Source organism: Ascidia mentula, chromosome 3 (genome assembly GCF_947561715.1).
Source record: "Ascidia mentula chromosome 3, kaAscMent1.1, whole genome shotgun sequence".
In the NCBI taxonomy this organism is placed as follows: Eukaryota; Metazoa; Chordata; class Ascidiacea; order Phlebobranchia; family Ascidiidae; genus Ascidia; species Ascidia mentula.
This window is the reverse complement of record NC_138568.1, coordinates 15141020-15164720: the sequence shown is the minus strand read 5'-3', so window position 1 is coordinate 15164720 and position 23701 is coordinate 15141020. Positions and strand designations below refer to the sequence as shown.

Sequence of the window (23701 nt, the reverse complement as noted above, 5' to 3'; positions counted from 1 at the left end):
TCCGGCCCCATCCTCTTATACTCGGCACCTCTGAAGGGCTATGCCCGAGGAGGTGTCGCAGTTCTTCTAAACTCCTCCACACTTCAAATTCTCAATTCCGTTTCTGATTCTGCCGGTAGCATTATGGCTGCCGACATCTCAACCCTAACCCACACCTTCCACCTGGTAAATATTTACGCCCCCTCCGGCAAGAAAAACCATACCAATAACAATAACTTTATTGATTCCCTGTACCCGTACTTAACCTCAACCCACCCCTTAATTCTTGCCGGTGATTTTAACTGCGTCCTAAACCCAGCCCTTGATAAACACCCTCCCGTCCAAACACGTAGGCCTAGCCCCCCTTTAATTAATTTATTATCAACCTTTGACCTCAAAGACTCCTTCCGCACTCTCCATCCCTCCCTTTGCCAATTTTCTCGACGCGCTCCCGGCACCCAATCCCGCATAGATAGGATTTACATTGCCTCCCCATTAATCCCTAAACAACATTCCATCACTCTATGCCCCTTTTCTGACCACGACCTTGTCACTCTTACACTTAACCTCATTTCTTCTCCCCCCAGGGGCAAAGGCTCCTGAAAGAACAATACCTCCACTTTCACCGACCCTCTCTTTCAACAAGACTTTTCCCTACACTATTCCCTCTGGCAACCTCTGGCTCCCCTTCACCCCAACCCCATGGAATACTGGCTCACACTCAAGTACAAATTTAAAGCATTCCTACAAACCCACTCCAAGCGTCTTTCCCAACAATACCGCACTGAAACCCAACACCTTCAACAACAATTTGAAAACGCCAGAAAAATAGTCAATGACAATCCCACTCCACAAAACCTAGCTCATTTCCAGTCTCTCAAAAAGTCCCTCAATAACACTTACCTCTCTAAAGCCCGCTCTTCCCTCATCAAATCACTTTCCTCCGACCCACATTACAAAAACATAGCCGACAAATCCCTGTACACTCAGCTCCTCCCTACCCCCAAACATCCCCAATTCTCGAATTACAAGACCCCCATGGACTCCCCCTCTCAACCCCTAAGGAACTTTTATCCCACACTAGACAATTCTTCTCTTCCCTTTATTCCGATCAACAAATACCTCTTCCGCACCCTAATAATAAATTCCTTAAACACCCCTTAAAAACCATCCCCGACCAACTCCGTGACACACTTTCAAACCCTATCACCCAACAAGAAGTCAAAAACACACTCCCCCTCATCCCCTCTGGCAGAACCCCCGGTCCCGATGGTCTCAGCATCGAGTTCTACTCGCTCTGCTGGGACTTCATCGGGGCCAACCTAACCCAAGCCCTCAATTACGCCTATCTTAACGCATATACCCCCTTGGAATACAACCTCGGACACCTCACACTCATTCATAAAAAGAACGACCCGACCCTCTTAAACAAATACAGACCCATCTCTCTCCTCAATACAGACCTCAAAATACTCCACAAGATCCTAAACCTCCGCATCAGACCCTTCATCTCTTCAATTCTCTCCCCCAACCAATTCTCCACACCCGGTAACTCAACATCTGACGCCACTTCCCCCCTTCGCGACCTTTATTATCACGCCTCCTTAATAAATTCGGACTCTTTCTTCATTTCACTTGATTTCCAAAAAGCTTTTGATTCTATTTCTTTCCCATGGCTTCTTCTCCAACTAAAACTTAGACACTTCCCCCCTCTCTTTACTGATTACCTTTCTGCCCTTCATTCTTCCGCCCATTCCCGGGCCTACGTCAATGGTTTCGCCACGATGGAGTTTCCGATCAGGAGAGGAGTCAGACAAGGTGACCCCCTTAGTTTGACCCTCTTCCTGATCGCCTTAGATCCACTTCTCGTTGCCATCCAAAACACCCCCGCTATCATGTCTACCCCCGTGCCATGCCGAAACACACCCAAGGCAATTGCTTACGCCGATGACGTCACCCTAGTGGTGGCGCATCGGCAATCCCTCATCCAATCCCTGGCATTAATTGATAACTTTAGTAAATTAACTGGTCTTAAACTAAACCCCACCAAAACCGAAGCAATTACCATCCTCCAACCTCCTACCGACGAACCCCTTTTGAATCATATTAACTGGAATCGTAACTGTATAAACCCATTAAAAACACCCATCGGCGCACCCTCGGCTATAACAACGGCATGGCACACAAAAATTTCCTCTTTACAAAGCCGCGCCACCTCTATAAGCAACCCCTTTCTAACTTTCGATTCGAAATGCATCCTTTCCAAAACTATGCTCTTACCCAAAATCTCTTACATGGCCAACACCTACCCCCTACCATCCCGGCAACGCGAGGCCGAAACAACCCCACCTTGCCTATTAACACCTTGGCAGCCCGCCGTGACCTTAGCGGTTACGGCGCGGCCAACATCCCCTCTATTCTGACCTTTATCTTCTCTCCCCTTTCAAAAAATATTATAAACATCGCATCCTGGACACCCCAACTACACTCCAACTTTCCCTCATTGAATACAACCTCGGACTCCAAATTTCTAAATTCTTCGACCTCCGGACACGTAACTTTCTCCCTCACGCAACAACACCCTCCCCTCATTATCAATACATTTACTCTTTAATAACCTCCATAAACCCCACAGAACAGGAACTCCTTTGCCCCAAATTGAAACCCCTTTACACTAGACTTACCAACACCTCTTCAACCCCCCTCAATGTGACAGATTGGACACAAATTCACAACCCTATTTTCCCTAACTATCTCAAAACCTTCAATTACCGCCTTACATACAAAATCCCCCCTCTTAAATGCCAACAAACCTTCCTTCCACTCGACAAACACCCCCATTGTTATCTATGCACTTACCCCTCTGAAACTTTTTCACATCTCTTTCATAACTGCCCCACAATTCAACCCCTGTTAAACCTTGTTAGAAAAACCCTAAATTCATTACTAAACGACACCGTTCCTTACTTTGATACCCCTTTACACCTTAATTTCCCAAAACTCCCCCAACACGATACCCCCTACGCGTCGACACTAACAGCCCTTTTAAACTCCTCCTTAACCCAGATCATTTGGAAAACACGTAACCGCATTAAACACGACCCCCGCCCTTTGAACAACATCCCAACACACTTCATCCGATCCTTTAAAACCTCTATATCATTAAGACTCACTTTACAGCGTTACAGGGAAAACCCCTCTCTCGAAGGCGTCCTGGCCGACGTCAAAAATTTCATCACCCAAAACTGGGTTGGTAAACACTAATATAACGAATGTAGGGAACATATTCAAGTGCTTTCACCTCATGAAAGAATTGGTGAGGTTTTCAGGATAAGTGGAAAAGTTGGCCGGTTTCTCATCACTTCCGTCCCTGCAACCCATGTAAGGATGACCATCACAAAACCTCCAAGCCCCCACCTCCCTTCCATCATCGCAAGTGAACACTGCACAAAACACATGAACGTAAATCGATACGAAATCAATCAAAATCTGAAAAACTAACCAATATATTAAATTAATTGAGAGTTAATGATTTGCAATAAAATACTTACTTGCATCCCTTTTATACTGTGCTGAAGCAATTGTAATGAAGGAGAGCAGAATTCCAACCACCTTTAACCAATACCTGATAAAAACACAAAGAATTTATATCTTGGGGAATGACGTCATCATGGATTTTTGTGGAGTTTTACAACCTTTATGTTAAAGCAACGCTGCAAAGTTAAGTTAACTGGTAACCTTCAAAATGACTTTTATATAAAATGTCGTAACTTTTTTATTTATGGTTTTTATTCTCATCCGCTTGTTGCTCAATCGCTTAGAATAAATATTCAGTAGTTTTCGCTAAATCTCGACAGCTCAAGGAACTCTTCTTATTTTTTGATGAAACTTACATTGAAAGGGTTTTATTGTAATTTTTGGCAAAAACATATTTCTGATATAAATACAAATTGATTATTCACTTTGTTCGCATGCTAGGCCGAGTTTAACCTAACTCAACAAACCCTTGTCCCAGCCATGATAAGACTTTGCAGAGAAATAACAACATTAAATATTTAAAAAGTGTCCGCGCTTGGATTGACCGGGAGAATATTTGTTTTCATTATTATGGCGCAAAATGTATGATTATTTATGGTTTTTCCGAAAAACATTTAGGTATTTATTAAATTGGAGATAATTTAAACAGCTTACAAACCTTGCTCCCATTTTTAGTATGTGGTCAACAAGACGTATCCTGCCCTGATCCGTCTTAAATCCACCCTCTGATCAACCAACTACTTCTGCAACGACTTTATGATATAATGTTTGTTAAAATAGATTTATTGCAGCCAAACTACCAACACCCGTATAAGATTGAAAAGTTTGTTTACAAATAAGCTGGCCTAGGTTTAAATCCGCACCCAATAGGCGGCAATTAAACATATCCACATGCTGCCGCACTAATATATGGATTTTACGCATTCTTCCTTTATATTCTGACATTTAAAACTGACAGTTTCTAATCCACTTTCTTCTCAAAGACTTCCCGTGAAACAAACGTCATGGTGTGAAATTAAAAAATCGAAATTATGACAAACGTTGAACATAGGATATCCTCGATTCATGCAGTCTACCATTGCACTCGCTTGTTCCGGGGTTGTAATACTAATGTGTTGAGATTCACGCAACTACCATTGACTCAAATATTTCTGTTCCTACTAACACTTCGTGAGGATTAGTAATAAGAACTATTCTTATCATAATTAACTGGTTCGTACACGTCAAGTCCTCACAATAAACTGCATTTCTTCTGCTTCTAATGAAATTGAAACATGTCTACATATCCTTGAGGTTGACTGTCAAACTAACCGTTGGCTGTTCGGTGAAACACATGTACCAAGGTGGTCTAACATGAATTTCTTACGTTGACTAATAGCAGGTATGCATTCATTTTGGTCTTTGGGAGACTGAATTCGGTACCATTACACATATTTATTACCCGTTTTAAATTTGGATTTTGCAGTGACAACGTTTAATTACATTACATACATATTTGTTGATACAACAGTTCTCATTGATCATTCAAGTTGTAATCGTACAAAATATTGTGTATATTTGATTGAATAAATCTCTTTTACAGTTAACGGATGTTTGTTTAAATCAACGCAGGCTGAACACGAGCCAATCCAAACCATTTGACATCTAAAGAATTCCTCCCGTCCCTGGAAAAACAAAACGTGGATGTGTAAAATGAATATATTTATACACTAAGGCATCCCAACCGCTGCAAACCTCACTTATATGCTCCGGTGATATAATATTTAATATACTAAGACGCAACAAGCAAAACACAAGGTTTTCTTCCAACTAATTTAAAAAGAAAAGCAATGATAATTATGAATGGGATTTTCTGTGGTGAACTCACCATCAAATTTCCTCGTTTTGACGAAATAAAATCCTTTCACCACCCTGCGACAATTTCGGTTTAAAAGTTAAAATAGCAGATAATATTGTAAAAGTTATTACAAAATATTCACAGGTTAGGCAAATTGTTTTGTGGTGGCGCGGATTAAAAGTGGATGTTGTAAAATAACTGTGTTGACTTCTTCTGTTTCGAAAAATGCATCGTAAAAAGTTAAAGAATTTGGGCAGTGTACAATTTCAACGTTGGGGAAGATCTTACCTTGCATCCCGCAGGTTTTTATTTTAACGCTCAGTGTTCCTCTTTAACAGCGTGTCATTGATTTCCTGCTCAGCATTCAAATATTTCCATCATCATGACATAGAAACCATCTAAACTATATGACGGCGATCTTTCTGGCATAATAAAACGTCGTGTCAAACAAATGCATGTATGCATATACTTTAAATGTACTGAAGCAGGAATAACGTGAAAATTGTCCTCATCCTACTACATGATTATTGGAATATTCGGAATTCTGTGTTTTTTACCGCTGACAATTATAACTGACATTTCCTTGGCCATTTTCTTGCCTACGTCTGGTCAGCATCCTGGCAAAGACGTCGTTGTGTCAAATCAGTTATTAGATGCATGTTGAAAAGGTTTTTCTTATCATTTTCCAATTGAAGGTTTTATGTTACTAAAGATATCTTTTTATGCAAATACTTCCGGTAATTTAACAACCCATAAATATCGTGTCCCTTGCATGATAAATCCTTGGAGATGTTGAAGGGTTTTATCAGCTTGTAAACCCTTGTCTTGTTTCAATTCGCTCTCAAATGTTTTTTTTGTGTGCCATTTATACCACGGCATAGCAAATAATCTTTTACAATCGAATCTAAATATCCAACCCCATTCGTCCAAAACATTTTAACTCTCACCAATAACATTAAATTACCCAGGAGACGTTGGTCGACAAAACTATTTTTACTTAACTTTAACAGGGTTCCAAAAAATTGCAGAGTTTGGTACGTAACCTATTTTCAAGAGATGTAAATTAATGAATATATGTTGTTGATTACCTACTTGGCAATGTGAAAACTCTTGCTCACTACGCGGATTGCCTAAAAAATCTATTTTTATCAAACCGTGGGATTGGTAACTTATATCACAACAAAAAGTTACAGTTATGAAAGGTTGTTAACATCAGAAGTTTACGTTCCAACCTTCCAAACACGTGATATCAGTGATCATTCACATTCTTTCCAATCATCAAGAAACCTTTGTGAGGACAACATGGTAAAGTTGCTTTTCAATTATAAGAAAAAAGTCAATACCATAGAGCTTTCATCTATGTTCAAGGATGATTTGTGGTGCTGGATAGATGACAGCTCGAAACCTTTAATCCTGTTCAACATTTAGGTCTTCACTGCAGTTTGACACATCCCGACTGATGAGGTCGCTGCTGTGTTGTTAAATTATGACATTACAACATAAATGTTGCGTAGATAAAATCATGACGAACTTAACATTTATGTGCGGAGTGTGTGATTCTAAATTTTTTTTTTAAGCCGAGTTATTTATTTTAATAATTTAACTACTTTGAGGATACCATAGTGCCAAAGTTAAAAAGCACTAATCTACAAGAAAATCTTAAATAACGTTCTCGTGATGCAGTTGGATAGCTTTTTTGAATAAGTCCGTGCGATGGAAATATAGTTTATTTTTAAAAGATCCGCGTGATAGAACTGGAAGAATCATCGCATTGTTATAATTTCCAATATGATATTTCTCAAGCTCACCACAATCCTACATGTGGGAGATGTGACTCATTTCAAGATTAAAATATAATCACAACAAAATGTAACTGAAACTATGCAACGGTATGTGAGGAACACCAGAAGAAACAAATCAGGAACGGATGCTCGCCCACTTGGAGTTGGTTTCTTGTAGTTGTCTGACAAACGTGTTTGTTTCGTTGTTGGTCTTCTCCGTACTAGCATCAGTATATTGCAAAATATAGATTTTGGTTCCAGATGGTCGTACTACTCCTTATTTGAATCAAACCACACAGCTTCGACAAGCAGAGTAACCTTTCACATCGTTCAAGAGTTCTCCCTGACGACACGTTCCTTCAGCAGTTACTATTGTCACCCTTGCCGTCCATACGGCAGGCTGTTTTCTCTCAAGACCAGGTTTGCAACATCAGCCAAACGCCGGGCCCATGCAACTTACAGAAAACCTGATCGCGATTCGTGTGTAGGATATTCTGGGTTCAATTACAGTTGTGGTCAAAAATAAGACGACTTACCACTTATGAAAAAGCCCAAAGTCTGTTCAAATGCATCCATTATGTATATAATCTAAAACTGTTTTTGCAAATCAACACCAGATTAGTATATTTTGCAACAATTCCGTTGCGTGATTGGAACATGCGAGAATGGCGAACGAAAGGGCATTGAAAGTCATGTTCTCTATTTCACACTTTGCCAGGCAGTCGTGCAAATATTACAAAACATTTTAATGGCATTATACGCTGGCGACGTATTTTGTAATGCATGTGTTTACTATGGAAACCACTTCCTCCACTTGGTCAGCAGTGATAACTACAGCTCCAACGCAGCCGCCTCCACATCCGGTAACTATACGTATAACACCAACGCATCATGGTTATAAATTGACAGACTCAATCGAAATTCGATGAAAAATTACGACATAAGTGACAAATGCCACTCAGTCATGTTTATATGCTTGGCATACAACGTAAAATAAGAAACCATGAAGCTCGTTATTGTGATAGTGGGTGGATGGTATGTGTCGGCGTTTGTTGTGAGGGAGCCGATAAAAATCGTGCATGTGACGAACTGTTTGTCATGCAACTGATATACTGTGGCGTCATGTTTGCGCTGATGTTCCGATTGGCATGTTGTGCTGGTGATAAACTTGTTGAACTTGATATTTCGCTCCAACCATTCAGAATTCTTCAGGGGGCTACGGTTTGACACCTCTGGTAAAAAGCGAACTTTCATTGGCTCTCACACAAACTTGTTAAAAACGCACCAAAAAAATATATAAGATGTGCTTGACGCCAAACCGCCTTTAAAATGTGTATTATGTCTGGTTTACTTACCCGTCTCCAATGCGTGAATGTATTAAGCACATATACACACTCCATTGTTATCACATAATTGTAATAAAAAATAATTCATTTTTTTCAGGACGAAGGGTGCAAAGTTAGCGTTTATCTCCACCATGAATTCGAAAGTGACTTGTTATGAAAATGACTGTGGTACAATAGTCTCATTTCTGAACGCAGATTTGTCGTCGTCATGAATATTAGGTGACTTGAAGTTTTGATAGAATTATTTCCTTCGTTCGTAAAACTCGATGCCTTTCACAAATATTTGGTTATGATTCTACTTCCCAAAAGGATTGTATTTTGCCTAAACTTGATGTGGGCAAACGCCTTAAAACTGAAAACACAACGTAATAACAAAGCGTCAATGTTTCAACAGTAACATTCGTTTAAGCAACATAGCAGTCTTCCTTTTTTCTCACCGTGCTAACAAATTTAATCAACATAAACATATGCAGTTTTATTTACCTTAAAACATTGGTTACGATTATTACATCATAACAACATAAAAATTTCACACACAAACAATATCACACAAGTCGAAACATTACAACAACAACTTGACACGAGATGTAGGTTGTTGTTTCGTTTTTTTTTGTATTATGTTAAGATTATTTTTTTGAAGAATTTGATTTCAAGTATGTTTTATTTACTTGAGTATTTTCAAAAACATTTATTGTTTTATTTTTAGTGGTATCAAATACATTTTGAGTGTTTTGAATAATTTCTGGGCGGTTGAACTGACCAACAAGTACCGCTATCCTGTCACTAAACTCTGCATGATGTTGTATTCTGTTAGGCCATGCCCTTACGAATTTATCCAACTCAACAAGGTCACCCACTCTCAAGAAGAATTAACGTCGGTTTCTTTCCTGGTAATATTTCTTTGATTTCTTCGAACTTTTTCACTTGAGTAGTGTCACCATGTGCTGAGCAAACATCCAGGAAGAAATCCAAGTCAGTTTTGCCATAGCATTTGCAAAATGCGCATACAAGACTGAATAAATGCAAACCTAAAGCAGTTAGTTGCACAAAAGTCAATATCAAGGGAACTTGCAGTGATGCGTAACGACAGGAGTAGTAAAAATTTCCTATTGTACAATTAAATGTAGTACTGTTGAAATTGGTTACTATATAAAATGAACTCAGAATCACCCAAAGCAAACATACTAGAATTGACAGCGTAATTCTTATGATATACAGATGACCTGTATTTTCACGAAGTAATTCCAAAAGAGGGGAATTTTCTTGATCAGTCCCATGGATAAAATTGCACACAATTTCTCTGCAGTGCAAACGTTCCTTGATTTCAAGTTCAGGTGTATCTGCTGAGTTTGAGGTTGCAGCTATGTCGATTAAGTCATCTACGTTTTTGTCAAAACCTTCAAACAAATCGAACTTCTTTCGAAAATATTTGATTGCATTAGCACATTTTGGAACATACTCCCAGAAGTTATTGCAAACCAGCAGCAATACGAAAAACGACCATCCTGACCACCAGTAATGATTTAGCAATGTTGATGTTGATTTTGTCCAGCATTCACCATTAATATATAAGCCAACAACTGTTCCAAATTGATTGCCCATGTCACCAGCTATACAGTTTATTGGATTCGAAGTTGTTGTGGAGAACACCAGCAAAGTTGAACTTCCTAAAAGTGCCAATGTAAACGAACGCAGAGATTCCCACCATGGTTTCATGTCGTAGGTGGAAAGAATTTCTCTCCACAGCATTTGGCTTGGCAACATTGCTGAATAAATTTTTCACCTTCTTTAGCTGTCCGCACTAAATTTTGGAGCGACCTTTTTAAGTGAAAACAAAACTTTCGAATGTAACTGGTTACAATCTACCCGTCATAGTGTAACCGATATTAGCTTCTCTCTAAACCGGCTAACGCCCAGGTTACTCCGCACTAACGGCCTATCGCCAAGACCTGGAGTCACACGACCAAGGTGACTAGTTTTGTAATAAAATGGAAGCGCTAATAGGTATAAAAGCGTAAAATGGTAAAAGTACGGATAAAACAACGGTTGTTTTTTTATACAAAAAGGACTTTCCACTGCACATATAGCGTTCACAACAATTACTTCTCGCCACAATAAAAACAGTGCTTTCTACTCGCCACCACCAGAGAACTGCCTGGCTTTTCGCTTATTATTTCTGCCGCCAGCACTTACACCAATTATCACTGTCCACGTTTGCCACGCAAGCGTGACTGCTCGGGCGTATAAAACGAGTAAAATAGAAATAATTACCAATATATTATAAAAGGTGAGTGTAAGTAAACAAAGAAAAACATGTGAGTAAAAGTGAAGGTGAAGTGAAAATACAAAAAGAAATAAAGCGTGTGAAAAACAAAACGAACAAAGACGTTTACACCCCCCACGTTAAAAATTGTCCTACTCCGTTAGGACTCTTGATAAAATTTGGTTTGTCGCCGATTTCGCTGTGGCCGGCTATCATTCATCGTCGCCGCAGCGTCATTTATGTCGGCGCCCAAACCGTGACCAACGTCCATCAATGGCCGCGTAGGCAACCCTGTATCCTGCGCAGTGGGTGCGTCCGTGCGTGTTTCGCTTTGTGGTGTGTAGATAACAAAATTGTCTGTGTCGTGCAGCCCGAGCTCATCCGGCTGCGTGTTTCGGCGTTCTTTTTCATGGTAAGGCATGTTTGCCTTTTTCAAGCGGTTAAAATGTACTTGCTGCTGTTTTCCATCCTCTCCTTCAATAAGGTAATTCACCATACCGTGTTGCTCAATAACTTTAAAAGGGCCTTTGTATGGTCTGATGAATTTTCGGCAGGGTTTCTCTGGCTACTTCCTCAGCAAGCCGCAACCGAGCTCGTAGCCAATCCAAATAAACCAGCGGAGTCGTTGCCACTTCGTTATCTGGAGAAATGAGATCGGCGGGTAGGCGCAGTTCGTGTCCTGTAAGTAGAAAGTGAGGGGATACCCCCGTGCTTTCATGCCGGCTTGCGTTGTACGAAGCCACCACCGCCGACAGTGCTTCATCCCATTGTTTATTATCGCGTTGGACGTAATTGCGGAGCATTGTTATGATGGTGCGGTTGTTGCGTTCGACTCCCCCATTGCTCGCGGGGTGATATGGCGTCGTTCGGGTCTTTTTACAACCCATCAACCTTACCAGTTCTGCAAATAATTTGCTTTCGAAATTCCCCCTTGATCGGAGTGAATTACCTCAGGTACCCCATGTACCGTTAGCCACCTGTGAAACAAAATGCTCGCTGTTTCATGTGCGGTTTGATGCCGCATAGGCCACGCTCTGACATATTTTGTGAATAAATCACAAGCGACTAGGATATACTGGTATCCTGTCCTAGTTAACGGAAGTGGACCAAGCACATCAATCTCAACGCGTTGCACCGGTCGCATTTCTTGTGATGGAACTAACGGTGCTCGGGTGGTAGTGGTTGGTTTCTTATTTCGTTGACAGTGTTCGCATTTACGGCAATAAGCCTCGGTCTCTTCTCTCCATTTTAGCCAGTAAAAACGCTGTGACAGTTTGCTCAGGGTTTTAGCCATTCCCAAGTGTCCCCCGCCATGTACCTGGTCGTGGCACGCGGACAGCACTTCGCTGCGCATGGCAAAGGGTACCAACACTTTCTGAACATCGTTTAAACCTGGCACCGCACCAGGGTCAGTAATGAATAGCACCCCACCGTGACATGAGAGCCGCTCGAAAAGGCTCCATAAGTGTTTTGTCTCTGCCGACAGGCGTTAAGTCCCCATACTGCGCTTCTGCTACATGGGTGGACTCATACCCGTACTCCGCCTTTAAATCAAGTGCAAGTACCTCTTCCAATGACTCATCCTCACGAACTGTGTAAGGGAATCCGTCATCTTCCGGTTGTCTCCGGCTGAGCGCGTCTGCGTTTGTGTGCTTCTTTCCGGGCCGGTGTTGAAGATCAAAATTGTAACTAGCCAGGTGTTCAACCCATCGAGCACATTGTCCATAGAGTTCCCTGGATCTCCACAGCCAGCGAAGGGATGAATGGTCTGTGCGCAACAAAAATTTCGATCCGAGCAAATAACTGCGATACAACTTATTCGCAAATATGACGGCCAGCAATTCCTTGCGAGTTGTGGAATAATGCTTTTCAGCTTTGCTCAATGATCTACTGCCGTAAGCGATCACATGCTCCTTACCGTCAATTTCCTGACCGAGAACACAACCTACGGCTGTGTCCGAGGCATCGGTGTCCAACACGAAGGGTCGGCTAAAGTCGGGATACTGTAGGACTGGAGCTGTTGTCAGAATTCTTTTCAGGCTGGCGAACGCCTGCTGGCAACTGTCCGTCCAGATAAAACGACGTCCCTTTTCTGTCAATTTGTGTAAGGGGGAGGCGATACGAGCGTAATCTTTAACAAACTTTCTGTAATACGATGTAAGACCCACAAATTGACGCACCTGTTTTACAGATTTTGGTACTGGCCAATCTTTAACTGATCGTACCTTATCGGGGTCGCATCGTATTCCATGTTTTGAAACTATGTGGCCAAGGAATCGCACTTCATCTTTGAACAGGTCGCACTTCGTGGGCTTTAGTGTAAGTCCAGCCGACTCCAGGCGTGAAAGAACATCTTCAAGACGCTGCATGTGTTCGTTGAAATTTCTACCATAAACAATCACATCGTCTAAGTATGCGAGTGTTCCTTGCCACTCTATACCCTGCAGCACAATACGCATTAGGTGTTGGAAGCTTGCCGCTGAGTTGCATAATCCCATAGGCATCACGGTGAATTCAAACAAACCCATGTGACTGGCAAAGGCTGTCTTCTCCCTTGATTGTTCGTCCATGGGGATCTGCCAGTAGCCAGATTTTAGATCAAGGGTGGAAAAGAAACGTGACCCAGACATTTCATCCAGGCTATCATCAACCCGGGGAATAGGGTAACTGTTTTTTTTGGTTGCTTCGTTTACTTGTCGATAGTCGACGCAAAATCGTAACTCACCAGACTTCTTTTTCACCAGAACAATCGAACTTGACCATGGCGAGGTTGAAGGTCTCACGAGTCCTTGGCTTCGCATTTCGTTGATGATCTTCTCAACCTCCGTTTTATGATGGACGGACATTCTTCGAGGATGTTGACGGATTGGCGCCGCATCCCCGGTGTCGATCGAATGTCGAACAAGATCAGTCCGGCCTAGGTCAAAGTTACATGTCGAAAATGCTTTTTGATGGCGACGAAGAAGTTTTAAAACATCCTCCCTCTGGGTTGCTGACAACCCATCTCCGATAGTCACGCCTTGGTGAATGCATTCCCAACTTTCTTCATTGGTCGGTGTCTGTGCATAGGAGATATTGCAAACTTCCTCTGTAGGTTGCACACTGCTATCTTCAACAACAACACACCATTCCGATAATGGACATGCAACGTTGCCAAAAGCGTGTGCTGGAATCGCGACAGCAACCCTAGTTGCTGATGGTACTAGGATTGGGTCATCGGTAAAATTGGCTATACGTATGTTTACCTCATTTTTCCGCACAGTTGAAACACAGTTCGCTGTACAGAGTCCAATCTTTTCTGTAAACCCCGGTCTTCGCGCAATATACACTTCAAAGTCAGGGATGTCTTCTCCGCAGACGTCAAGGTGGTAACGACATGTGGCCCACACCTCCGACATTGGAGGGACTTCTGTGGCATCGGTCACACAAATATCTCTGGTACGTTGTACGAAAGACGACGAGAGTAATGGCACCTTAGCACGGCCCGCTGTCAACAAATTTTGGTCGTAACACACACTGCAGCGGTTCTTCTGCAGAAAATCCAAACCCAAAATTAAGTGGTGAGCGACGCCCGACGCGACATATAAACACGTGGGAACATCTAGCCCTCCCAGTTTAACATTTACAGTGATTTTCCCAATAACTGAAACCAAACTACCGTTAATTCCAGAAAAACGTTCGTTTTGGCCCAGCGGGAAGATTTTGAGGCGATCATTGTTCAACGTCTCTAAACACTTTTGGCTAATCAAAGAGACACTTGCACCAGTATCAACTAAAGCACATACCGGCTCTGAAGCGATAGAAATGTTGACAAACCGTACTAATCGGGGTTTGGTGGGATTCTCGCTCGTGTTCTGATTATTGGTAGGATTCGAAGTTTTGGGTTCGGTGTCCTTCAAACATACACTTGCTTTTGCCTCTTGGGTCACAGGGGTACCAGGTCTTTTTTTGAAATTCCTGCGAGGCGTAAAACTGGTATGAAAGCCGCGCTTACCTTGCATTGGGCAAAATCTTTGCAAGTGTCCTGGTTTACCACAGGCATAACAGCGTCGATCCAACCTGTCTGCCATCTGATGTGGTGTTGGTTTCCCCAATCGCTGCACCTCGCGGCGTACAAGCTCAATGTCCTTCTGGAGCGCGGTCACAGTTTTTTTGAATTCTCGAACGCTGATGTCTGCATCCTTTTCCGGTTGTTTTGATACTGATGGACCTTGAACATCACGACGACACACGCCTAAAACCTGGGACATTTCCGGTACATGCGTGGACAAGACCATCTGAGCGGCCGTCCAAAAGTCCCGTTTATATTCCAACCGTTGCGGCAGGGATCTGGCCATGTGCTGGTCCAACATGCCAACAAAGAGTAATGAATATAACACCTCATTTTTAACAGCCTCCTCCGTAGGATAAGCCTTGTCGCCAAGAGCTTTCAAAGCATACACAAAGTCCTTAATGCTTTCCTGTGGCAACTGCCGCCGGCCAAACAACATTGCGCGTGTTTCATGGAGGCGCGAGTGATCAGAACCTTGCTTTAGGGCGCGGCTAATTAACTCATCGTACTTCAGTTGAAAAACATTATTGTCGTTTCCCTGAACTAGCCAGCGGAGGTCATCATCAATTGATGTCAAAAAAAGATGACGTTTAACTTCCTCACTAGCTTTCACACTCTCACTGTACGATTCAAATAAGGCAACAAACTGGCCAACATCTTGTCCCGGTACAAAGCGCGGTGGCGATAAAAACAAATTAAAAGACATTAAGTTCTCTGAAAGCCGTGTGACCCCTTATAAGCGATAGCAGAGTCCTGGCGTGCTCGCCAAATGTAACCGAAATTAGCTTGTCTTGGGCCTAGGCTACTCTGCACTAACGGCCTATCGCAGAGGCCTGGAGTCACACGACCAAGGTGGCTATTTTTGTAATACAATAGAAAAACGCTAATAGGTATAAAAAGAATAAAACGATAAAAGCGCGAATAAAACAACGTTTGTTCTAAGACTGGCACAAAATACACATTCCACTACGACTAGCGTTCATTCAACAATTACCACATAAGATCTCCCACCCAAAACAGTGTTTACCACACGCCACCACCAGAGAACTGTCTGGCTTTTCGCTCATTATTTCTCTCGCCAGCGCTTGACCAATCATTTCTGCCCGCGTTTGCCACGCGAGCATGATCACTCGGGCATATTAAAACGAGTAAATTGCAAAATAATTACAAATATATTATAAAGGTGAGTGTGAAAAGTAAACAAAGAAAAACATGTGAGTTAAAGTGAAGGTGAAGTGAAAATACTAAAAGAAATAAAGCGTGTGAAAAACAAAACGAACAAAGACGTTTACAAATCCGTTTTCAATGTAATCGGCAATCTTCTTCTTATATTGCTCACAAAGCTTCAAAACAATTTGTAACTTTCGGCTGCCTGCGCACGATACATTTGCAAACCTAGAAAGTCATTTTCTCGCAGCTGGTTCCTTCCAATCAGTTTGTCCATATGTGCACGAACCACCAATTCAATTCGGCCATGACGATGGTGAAGTATTTTCAATGCTTCAGAATAGCCCATATCAGATGGCAAACTTTTGCATTCCACAATGTTAGACTTTGCACGTCCAGTGCAAAATTCACAAAGGTAACTAACTTTTTCAGAGTTACTTAGGTTCGTTTGATTGATCTGACGATCAAAGTCATTCAGGAATTTGTGATAGTTGTACGGGTCACCATCAAACTTCTCTATGGTCAAGCGTGGCAAATTAAAACTTTGTTTGATCATTTCAGCAAAAAACACCATATCTGAAGTCGGTCTAGTACCTGATACTGCAGGTCCAAGAGGTTGGTTCATAGAGCTTTGATCAAGAGTCCCATATTCCACGTCAGCGTTTCTCCCTATGCCTGGAATATCAGTATCGGTTGGAGGCAAAATACCAGTTTTCCTCCGAGACGGCGGCAAATCTTTATGCGCCTCGTCCAATTCTAACAGTGGACCCAACGAGTTTGATGCAACAAGCGGTGATTCGTGATCAGCACGAACATTTATAGATGCTGCATTAACATGTGGTCTTCCTACTAGAAAAGGTGATGTTGGCGAAACATCATGAACCGGAACTTTTCCGCCACGCCACTCATCGAAAGCCTTAGTCAAGCACGTCAAACGATTCGTTGGCAACCTTTTTGCTGATGTACCATCTAACGCAATACCAGACAAAGATTCTGATGAAGAGCAACTCTCACTGACATGTTCAGCAGCCAGTGTGGCCTGTGCCACCTCTTCCCTGGCTTTAGCCATTTGCTTTTTCAATTCAAAGCTCTTTATTTTACCTTCAAGTTCTATACGTCGACGCTCAGATTCCATAGTTAAACGACGTTGTTCATCTCTCAACGTTAAACGACGTTGTTCATCATCCAACGTTAAACGACGTTGTTCAGCTTCAACAAGCAGTTTTTCTTCCTCAATGGCAACTTGTTCCTGAGCATACTTTAGTGCCAGTGATTTTTCATCAACAAGTCTACGTGCACGCGAGCTGTTGGAACGCAAACTTTTTCCAAAGGAACCACAGTTTGTTGAAGCGTTTGATCTCTCTACAGAACCATTTCCCGAGCGCACAACGTCCAGTATTTTAAACAGTTCCTTAGAAACATTGGGCTCCTCGCCTGCTTCATCCATTCCAATCAACTATGCACGTTGCGTATTACGTCACAATGTGAACAGATCACAGACGTAACTCAAAACAATGCAGTTTTGACTTTAGTTTTAAATTCAATGTAGGATACAGATCCTTAATTGCCGTGTACTTTTTTATATGCGTGCAATTCTCAACCTTTTATTCCAATTTGCAGTTTCACAGCAAACAGATAAATAAAACTAGAATAAACACGATTTAAAACTAAATGCCTACACGGCTCCACCTTATTCAAATAGAAATGCAACTGATCACAGCCAAGAAGGCATTAAAATAACGTACAAATAACTAGATTGCAATGGATACACTAACTCAACATTACAAGTGTAACAAGCACGCGCACAACCCAAACACAAAATAAGTTTCCGCGCATGAGTGCACCCACAGAAATCATACTCAGTTCTGTCCGTTACAGTATCTATTGGTCGTAGATTACTTCTCGAGGTTCATTGAGATGTCCCTACTCGCTCCAGACATAGTGATGTCGGATAACGGCCCACAATACAATTCCTATCTTTTTCAGTGTTTCGCCAACGAATATGGCTTCATTCACCAGACTAGCAGCCCACGGTATCCACAAAGCAATGGAGAAGCGGAAAGGGCTGTAAAGACGGTAAAAAGTCTTCTGAGCAAAGCCGAAGACCCTTATTTGGTGTTACTTTCTTACCGTGCTACAAAGCTGGCTTCCGGATACAGCCCAGCGGAGTTGTTGATGGGAAGACGGTTGAAGACGACAATTCCGTGTTGGACGTCGTCTCTTGTCCCTAACTGGTCTTATTTATCGAGTTTCAGAGCTAAAGATCTCGAAATCAAGAAAAATCAAAAGCAAAATTACGACAAGCAACATCGGGTACGGTCTCTACCTGAACTTTCCCCGGAAACGTACGCTTGGATCGGTGGAGAGGAAGGCATTGTACGTTCTCAAACTTCACTACCACGCTCTTACATCGTCGATACCCCAAACCGGTCATTGCGACGTAACCGCCGACACATACGGCCGATTCCAGAACAATGTGAACTACGTACGCGTTCCGGTCGGTTGGTAAAACCACCCGTTCGTCTGGACTTGTAATTCCGATTCCGAATTCGCATTTTGAGGAAAGGGGGATGTAATGTGTTTCGCCTGAAGGATTGCACAACGTGGTGGTGTCACGTGACCACCTCATATATAAGTGTTCCTCTGTGCCGTCAAGGGCATTCTATTGCAACCTATGTTACTGTGCACTGCTGTTTCGTTCCGTTTATGTTGTGTAACAAACTACAACAATACAGTTGAAAACGTATTTAGTTTCGTGCTTCCTATGGATCTCCAATTACATTGTTTTTCCGCGTCATCGATTTAATTGGGCAAGGAGTAGGCTAGGATCAAAGCGATATCCTTCAATCCAAACTAATTTTTGGAATGTAACCAATGGCTTCAGATTTGCATTGACTTAAACATTCAACATAACTACATTTAATTTTGTAAATTAGAAAAAAAGTAAGACCACGGAGGGACTCTAACCCTCAATCTTCGATTTCGAAGTCAGACGCGTTATCCATTAGGCCTAGCAGCAGCTGAGTGAATTACATTGTTTTAAAGCCATGTGAGTAAGAATATTGTTTAGTTGCATCCTGCCTGACGTGTTTTACATATATTCACGTGCGGCGCACACGAGATATTAGTGAAATTTGCTGGAATTAATTCAATTGTTGCAGATGATTATTCGCTTATGCCAGAATGGCGAATTTTGTCAAAAATAAATTTACAACCACATGATTATGAACTCGGACGAAACAGCTTTGGATTCGTGGCCTCTAACAGTTCTCCACCTCCCCAGTGTGCGAACAACCACCTGTCAAAAATCATTGATTTATTTCTCAGTTATTGTTTGGAATCACTTACCAGAACAAATTAAAAAGTATAGCTTACTTAGCTTCTTTACCTTTGGGAAGCTTCAAATTAGGTACTACCAACCACAAGGATGTGTAATCCAACATACGAAAAAAATTTAGCGGCTGGAGTTTTAAAAATTTAGAATTTAACGCGCTTTAGCGCCGTTGGCGGTAAACAAGTCACAAAATGTAGTGTAGATTCCCAAACCCAATTTCTTTAATTCTTTCACGTTATGTTTTCTATGTTTGGCACAACTCTCGTTATTATGTGACAAAGGCTGCGCAGTAGACATGCGCGTGCAGACCGCATGGTTATGTTTTTCATTGCTAGTTGTGTTGCCAGTTATTGTGGTACATATAATAATACTGATTCTATTTGAATAAGGTTTTAGTTGCAAAACGCGAAATAGTTTGTTGACTGCTTTGCAACAATTAAAAAGTTCACTGGATTACTAATGCAACTGAAAGATGTGTTGTCACTACTGATAATTTACGGAATAAGATCGGTCGCAAAACAGTTCGGTAAGTGCGATTGAATTTGCCATCGTGTGAATTTGTCTATATATTGAATGTACAATTGTGTTTCTTTAACTAGAAACCGTTCCATTCTGGCGCGTTGTTGTGCTGGTCGTTCCTGTATCGAATACAAGTGTCTGTTGTGTTTCGCGGGCTCGGCTACCTAGAAGATTGGATGGGACGCGTTTCGGCTAAAGGCCAAAAAACTGCTGTGTAGCGTGTAGCGCCGCCGATCCGCAGAAAAAGCACGTTACATGTAGAATTGTACGTAAGCATGAAGGAAACGTCGCTGAAACGCGAAATATAGCGCAAACAACCACAAGGGTGTCTATACCAACCTACTGAAAAACTTGTATTAGCTGTAGATGTATAACTTTCATGCAGTAAAAAATTGCCCTTCGTCATCGAAACCTTACAACTCAGTTTCTTTCAATTCCTCGCCAACGACAGAACTAGAGTGTCGTATTTTGCTTTTCTGTTAGTCACGCGTAGGCTCAAAATCAATGCTAGCATGCTCTTGAATACCAATACCATTTCAAATTAACCTCAAACTATCTTTCTGGAATGTCCCAGAGCAAGTAACTACGTGTCAAGTGTCAAGAACAAAAAAACACTGCGCAAAGAAAAGAAGATTTTACTGTACAGCATTAAAATGAGCCAGAGTGAAAATACACGTTCTTAAAAAGTCGTTTGTGCTTTCACTGTTCGAGTGCAAAAATGTAGGTTTGTTTTATCGAAAAATAAATCGCAATAAAAAAACAACAGTTTTGATTCTGCATTCTGACATTATTTTTTCCCGCAGGTTCAACGAAAAGTAAATAGCAATTATAAACTTGCAACTGAGAAAATGTACGTGGATGAAAACATCACAAAATTACAGATTGTACTCCACAGAAGACGCATCACAATACGGAGTCGCCCCGACATTATTCCCCAAATCAGGGCGAGATATGGAAAATCATGCTTAACGAGGTATATTGTGGTACGGATACACAAATGCGCAAATGCACAAAATGCCAGCGACCTATCTTTAAGTAGGGGGTCAAACCTTTTTAAAAACACAAAATAAGAATATGACGGCGCAGGTAATCAACCAACAAGACATAAAGCAAATTATAGCTTACTCAGAATAAGCTGCAATTACCGGGGTAGTATAAAAGATACAGGGTCTGTAAGACGAGTTTTGTTAAACAAAAAAAACACTTTGTGTTCAGTTTCTATCCAACGTATAGAACAGAATACAAGCTACAAGTAAAATACATTGACAGTATGGTTCCTATATTTCGCGTCTGACCCTAGACTGTTTTTCTAGGGCGACGCTGTCGGGAAAGTTTAATTGGCGCGTTTTTAAAACTGGCTTTACTGCTGCAGAAAAGAAGCTGTGGACAATCTGCTTACTTTTTTAAAAATGATTCCGTTATCACTGTACAGTAATTCACACATCACAATCAAACAATGACGTCACAGTGTAAGGAAACTTGACATGTAACCACACGTAATTTGTGACATCACCCCCTATCTAAGAGAAAACATCGTTTTCTCGAAAACCAGCACAAAACAAATTACGAAACGCAAAGAAAAGCCACACAGCGATTTATGCACAAAAGCCGTACAATTCTTTACCAACGTTGTTGTTACGACCTACTCAGAAAATCGGTACCAATATTCTCCGAACCCTTAATATACTCAAGGCGAATGCAATAACTTTGCAAATACATCGCCCAGCGCATCACAGGGTCATTGTCATATTTTGCCGAGGATAGGTACTAAAAGGAATGGTGATCCGTTTGCAACACGAACGCAACCGCAAAGGTAAATCCTGTACCTTTTAACTGCCCATATGATTGCAAGGCACTCCTTCTCAATAGTCGAATAGTCCGCCTCCGCGGGAGACAACTTCCTACTTGCGTATAGTTCACGGGGTAGAGTCTTCCGTCATGCTGTTGCAGTAGAACATACCCGATTCCGGTTTGGGACGCATCAGTTCGCAGAACGAACTCTCTGTGAACATCAGGCAAGCGCAATATCGGCTGACTTGTCAACATGCACTTTAAGGTGCCCAATGCACGTTACTGTGATGTGCATCACCCCAGTAAACTTCATTGGGCTGCCCCTTTCTTCGTTAAGTGCGTTAACGGTGACGCAATGGCCGCGTAGTTGGAAATAAAATCTCTGTGAGTAACCTGTAATACCAATAAATGAGCGAACATCCTTCTTCGTCCCTGGTCGTTTTACCTTTTTGATTTTCTCAACATTTCGGTAGTTCAATCCAAGACTGTCATCACACACACTGTGACCCAAAAACTCGACAGTATGAGTCCCCACTGCACTTTTTCACGGCTTAATGGCGATACATTTTTGTTTTAAGCGGTCGAAAAGTGCTTTTAGCGAGACAAGGTGATCCTCCCACGTTTCCGTGTGTAGCAGTATATCATCGATGAAACAATCAACGTGGTCAAGGCCCCGAAGCAACATCCGCATTGCTCTCATGAACATTGCCCCCAAATTTACCATACCGAATAGCATTTTAAGAAACTCGTACGTACCTCCGCTGGTGACAAACGCCGTTTTGGGGACGTTTTCGGCTGCTACTGGCACCTGTCAGTATCCTTTGGAAAAGTCAATCCTCGTAAAATATTTACTCCTAGAAAGCTTCTGAAAAAATCTCTTCCGCCCTGGTCATCGGCTCTGGATCAAATATCGACAGCTTGTTTAACTTGCGATAATCGATACAAATTCTGTTGGTCCCATCCCTTTCTTCACGATGACCACCGACGAAGCATAAGTAGAACGCGAACACCGAAACCATGCCCAGTCGCATCATTTCCTCAATGTCGTGTTCGAGCTCCTGTCGCATATGGTAAGGCACGGGATAAGCCGTAGAGCGCTCAGGTTGGTCGTCAGTCAACTCAATTCGATGCATAATGAACTCTACACTTCCTGGATCGTCACTGAACAAACGAAGGCAACTTTGGTGTTTTCGTACGACTTGCAGCAACGTCCAGACCGCCGTTTCTGGTTTGGGCAAGTTGCAATTCATGTCATTTTTATTCCAGTTCAGCCTCTATTCGACGTTGTTCTTCTTCCCGCGTCAGACGTTTTAATTCCAGTTCGATAATCCAACGCCAAAAACATAAGTGTTCCCGGACGAGCCCCAAGATGTCGCGTCTGACCCTACTATTTCTCTTGGGCTACGCTGTCGGGTTAGTTTAATTGGCACGATTTTAAAATTGGCTTTGCAGAAAAAAAGCTGTTGACAGTCTACTTTTTTAATAATGATTCCGTTATCACTGTACAGTATTTCACACATCACAATCAAACTATGACGTCACAAAACAATGTAACTTGTCATGTAACCACGTAATTTTCTAGGATATTTTAATAAAGCGCAGTTTATTTTTTAACATGATTATTCGTTGAACTTTTTTTTTTTTAATTATTTACAAAACAGTTTCTGTTTCGACCACAAAAAACGTTTTCTCTTCCAAAACCACACTTGTCTTTATTTCTTTCGGTGACGGTGGTCTGTAATATTTACGAAAGCCATCCCTGACTCTATCGTAGAACAGTTTAGGGGCATTAAATGAGGAGATTAAGAGAGCTGTTGATGGGGAGCACAATGATTGCTGACACAGCGTACATATCTCGAGGTAGAGAGATCCCACCAAAGTTCACAAATGCCATGACAGATATTGGAACCCAGCACAGAAAATCGGTAAATATCAAACGAAGAATTTTCTTTTGCATGTCTAACATAACAACAAAGTAAATGAAAAAATACGCATGAAAATAGAAATGTTCTTGCCTTTGCTTTGCGTTGCCGCCCTTCCATCTTTAGATCTTTCTTTCACTTGCCTAGCACTGGCAATTGACTTCATGTAAATCC

General features: G+C 41.7%; 2 protein-coding genes across 2 annotated transcripts in view; both read right to left on the bottom strand.

Moving 5' to 3' along the window:
- The window catches only part of LOC145895722 (uncharacterized), a 48710-nt gene that overhangs the window by 17985 nt on the left and 7024 nt on the right, over nt 1-23701 (bottom strand). The window contains exon 10 of the mRNA XM_082984508.1: nt 14479-14484. Coding sequence (XP_082840634.1) covers nt 14479-14484 — 6 coding nt within the window. The remainder of the gene's footprint in view (nt 1-14478; nt 14485-23701) is intronic.
- LOC145894569 (uncharacterized) lies at nt 14512-15753 on the bottom strand. The gene is made up of 2 exons (XM_082983192.1): nt 14803-15753; nt 14512-14533 (listed from the first exon to the last, which is right to left on the bottom strand). Exons 1-2 carry the CDS (start codon nt 15498-15500, stop codon nt 14512-14514), a joined length of 720 nt encoding a protein of 239 aa, XP_082839318.1. The 5' UTR covers nt 15501-15753.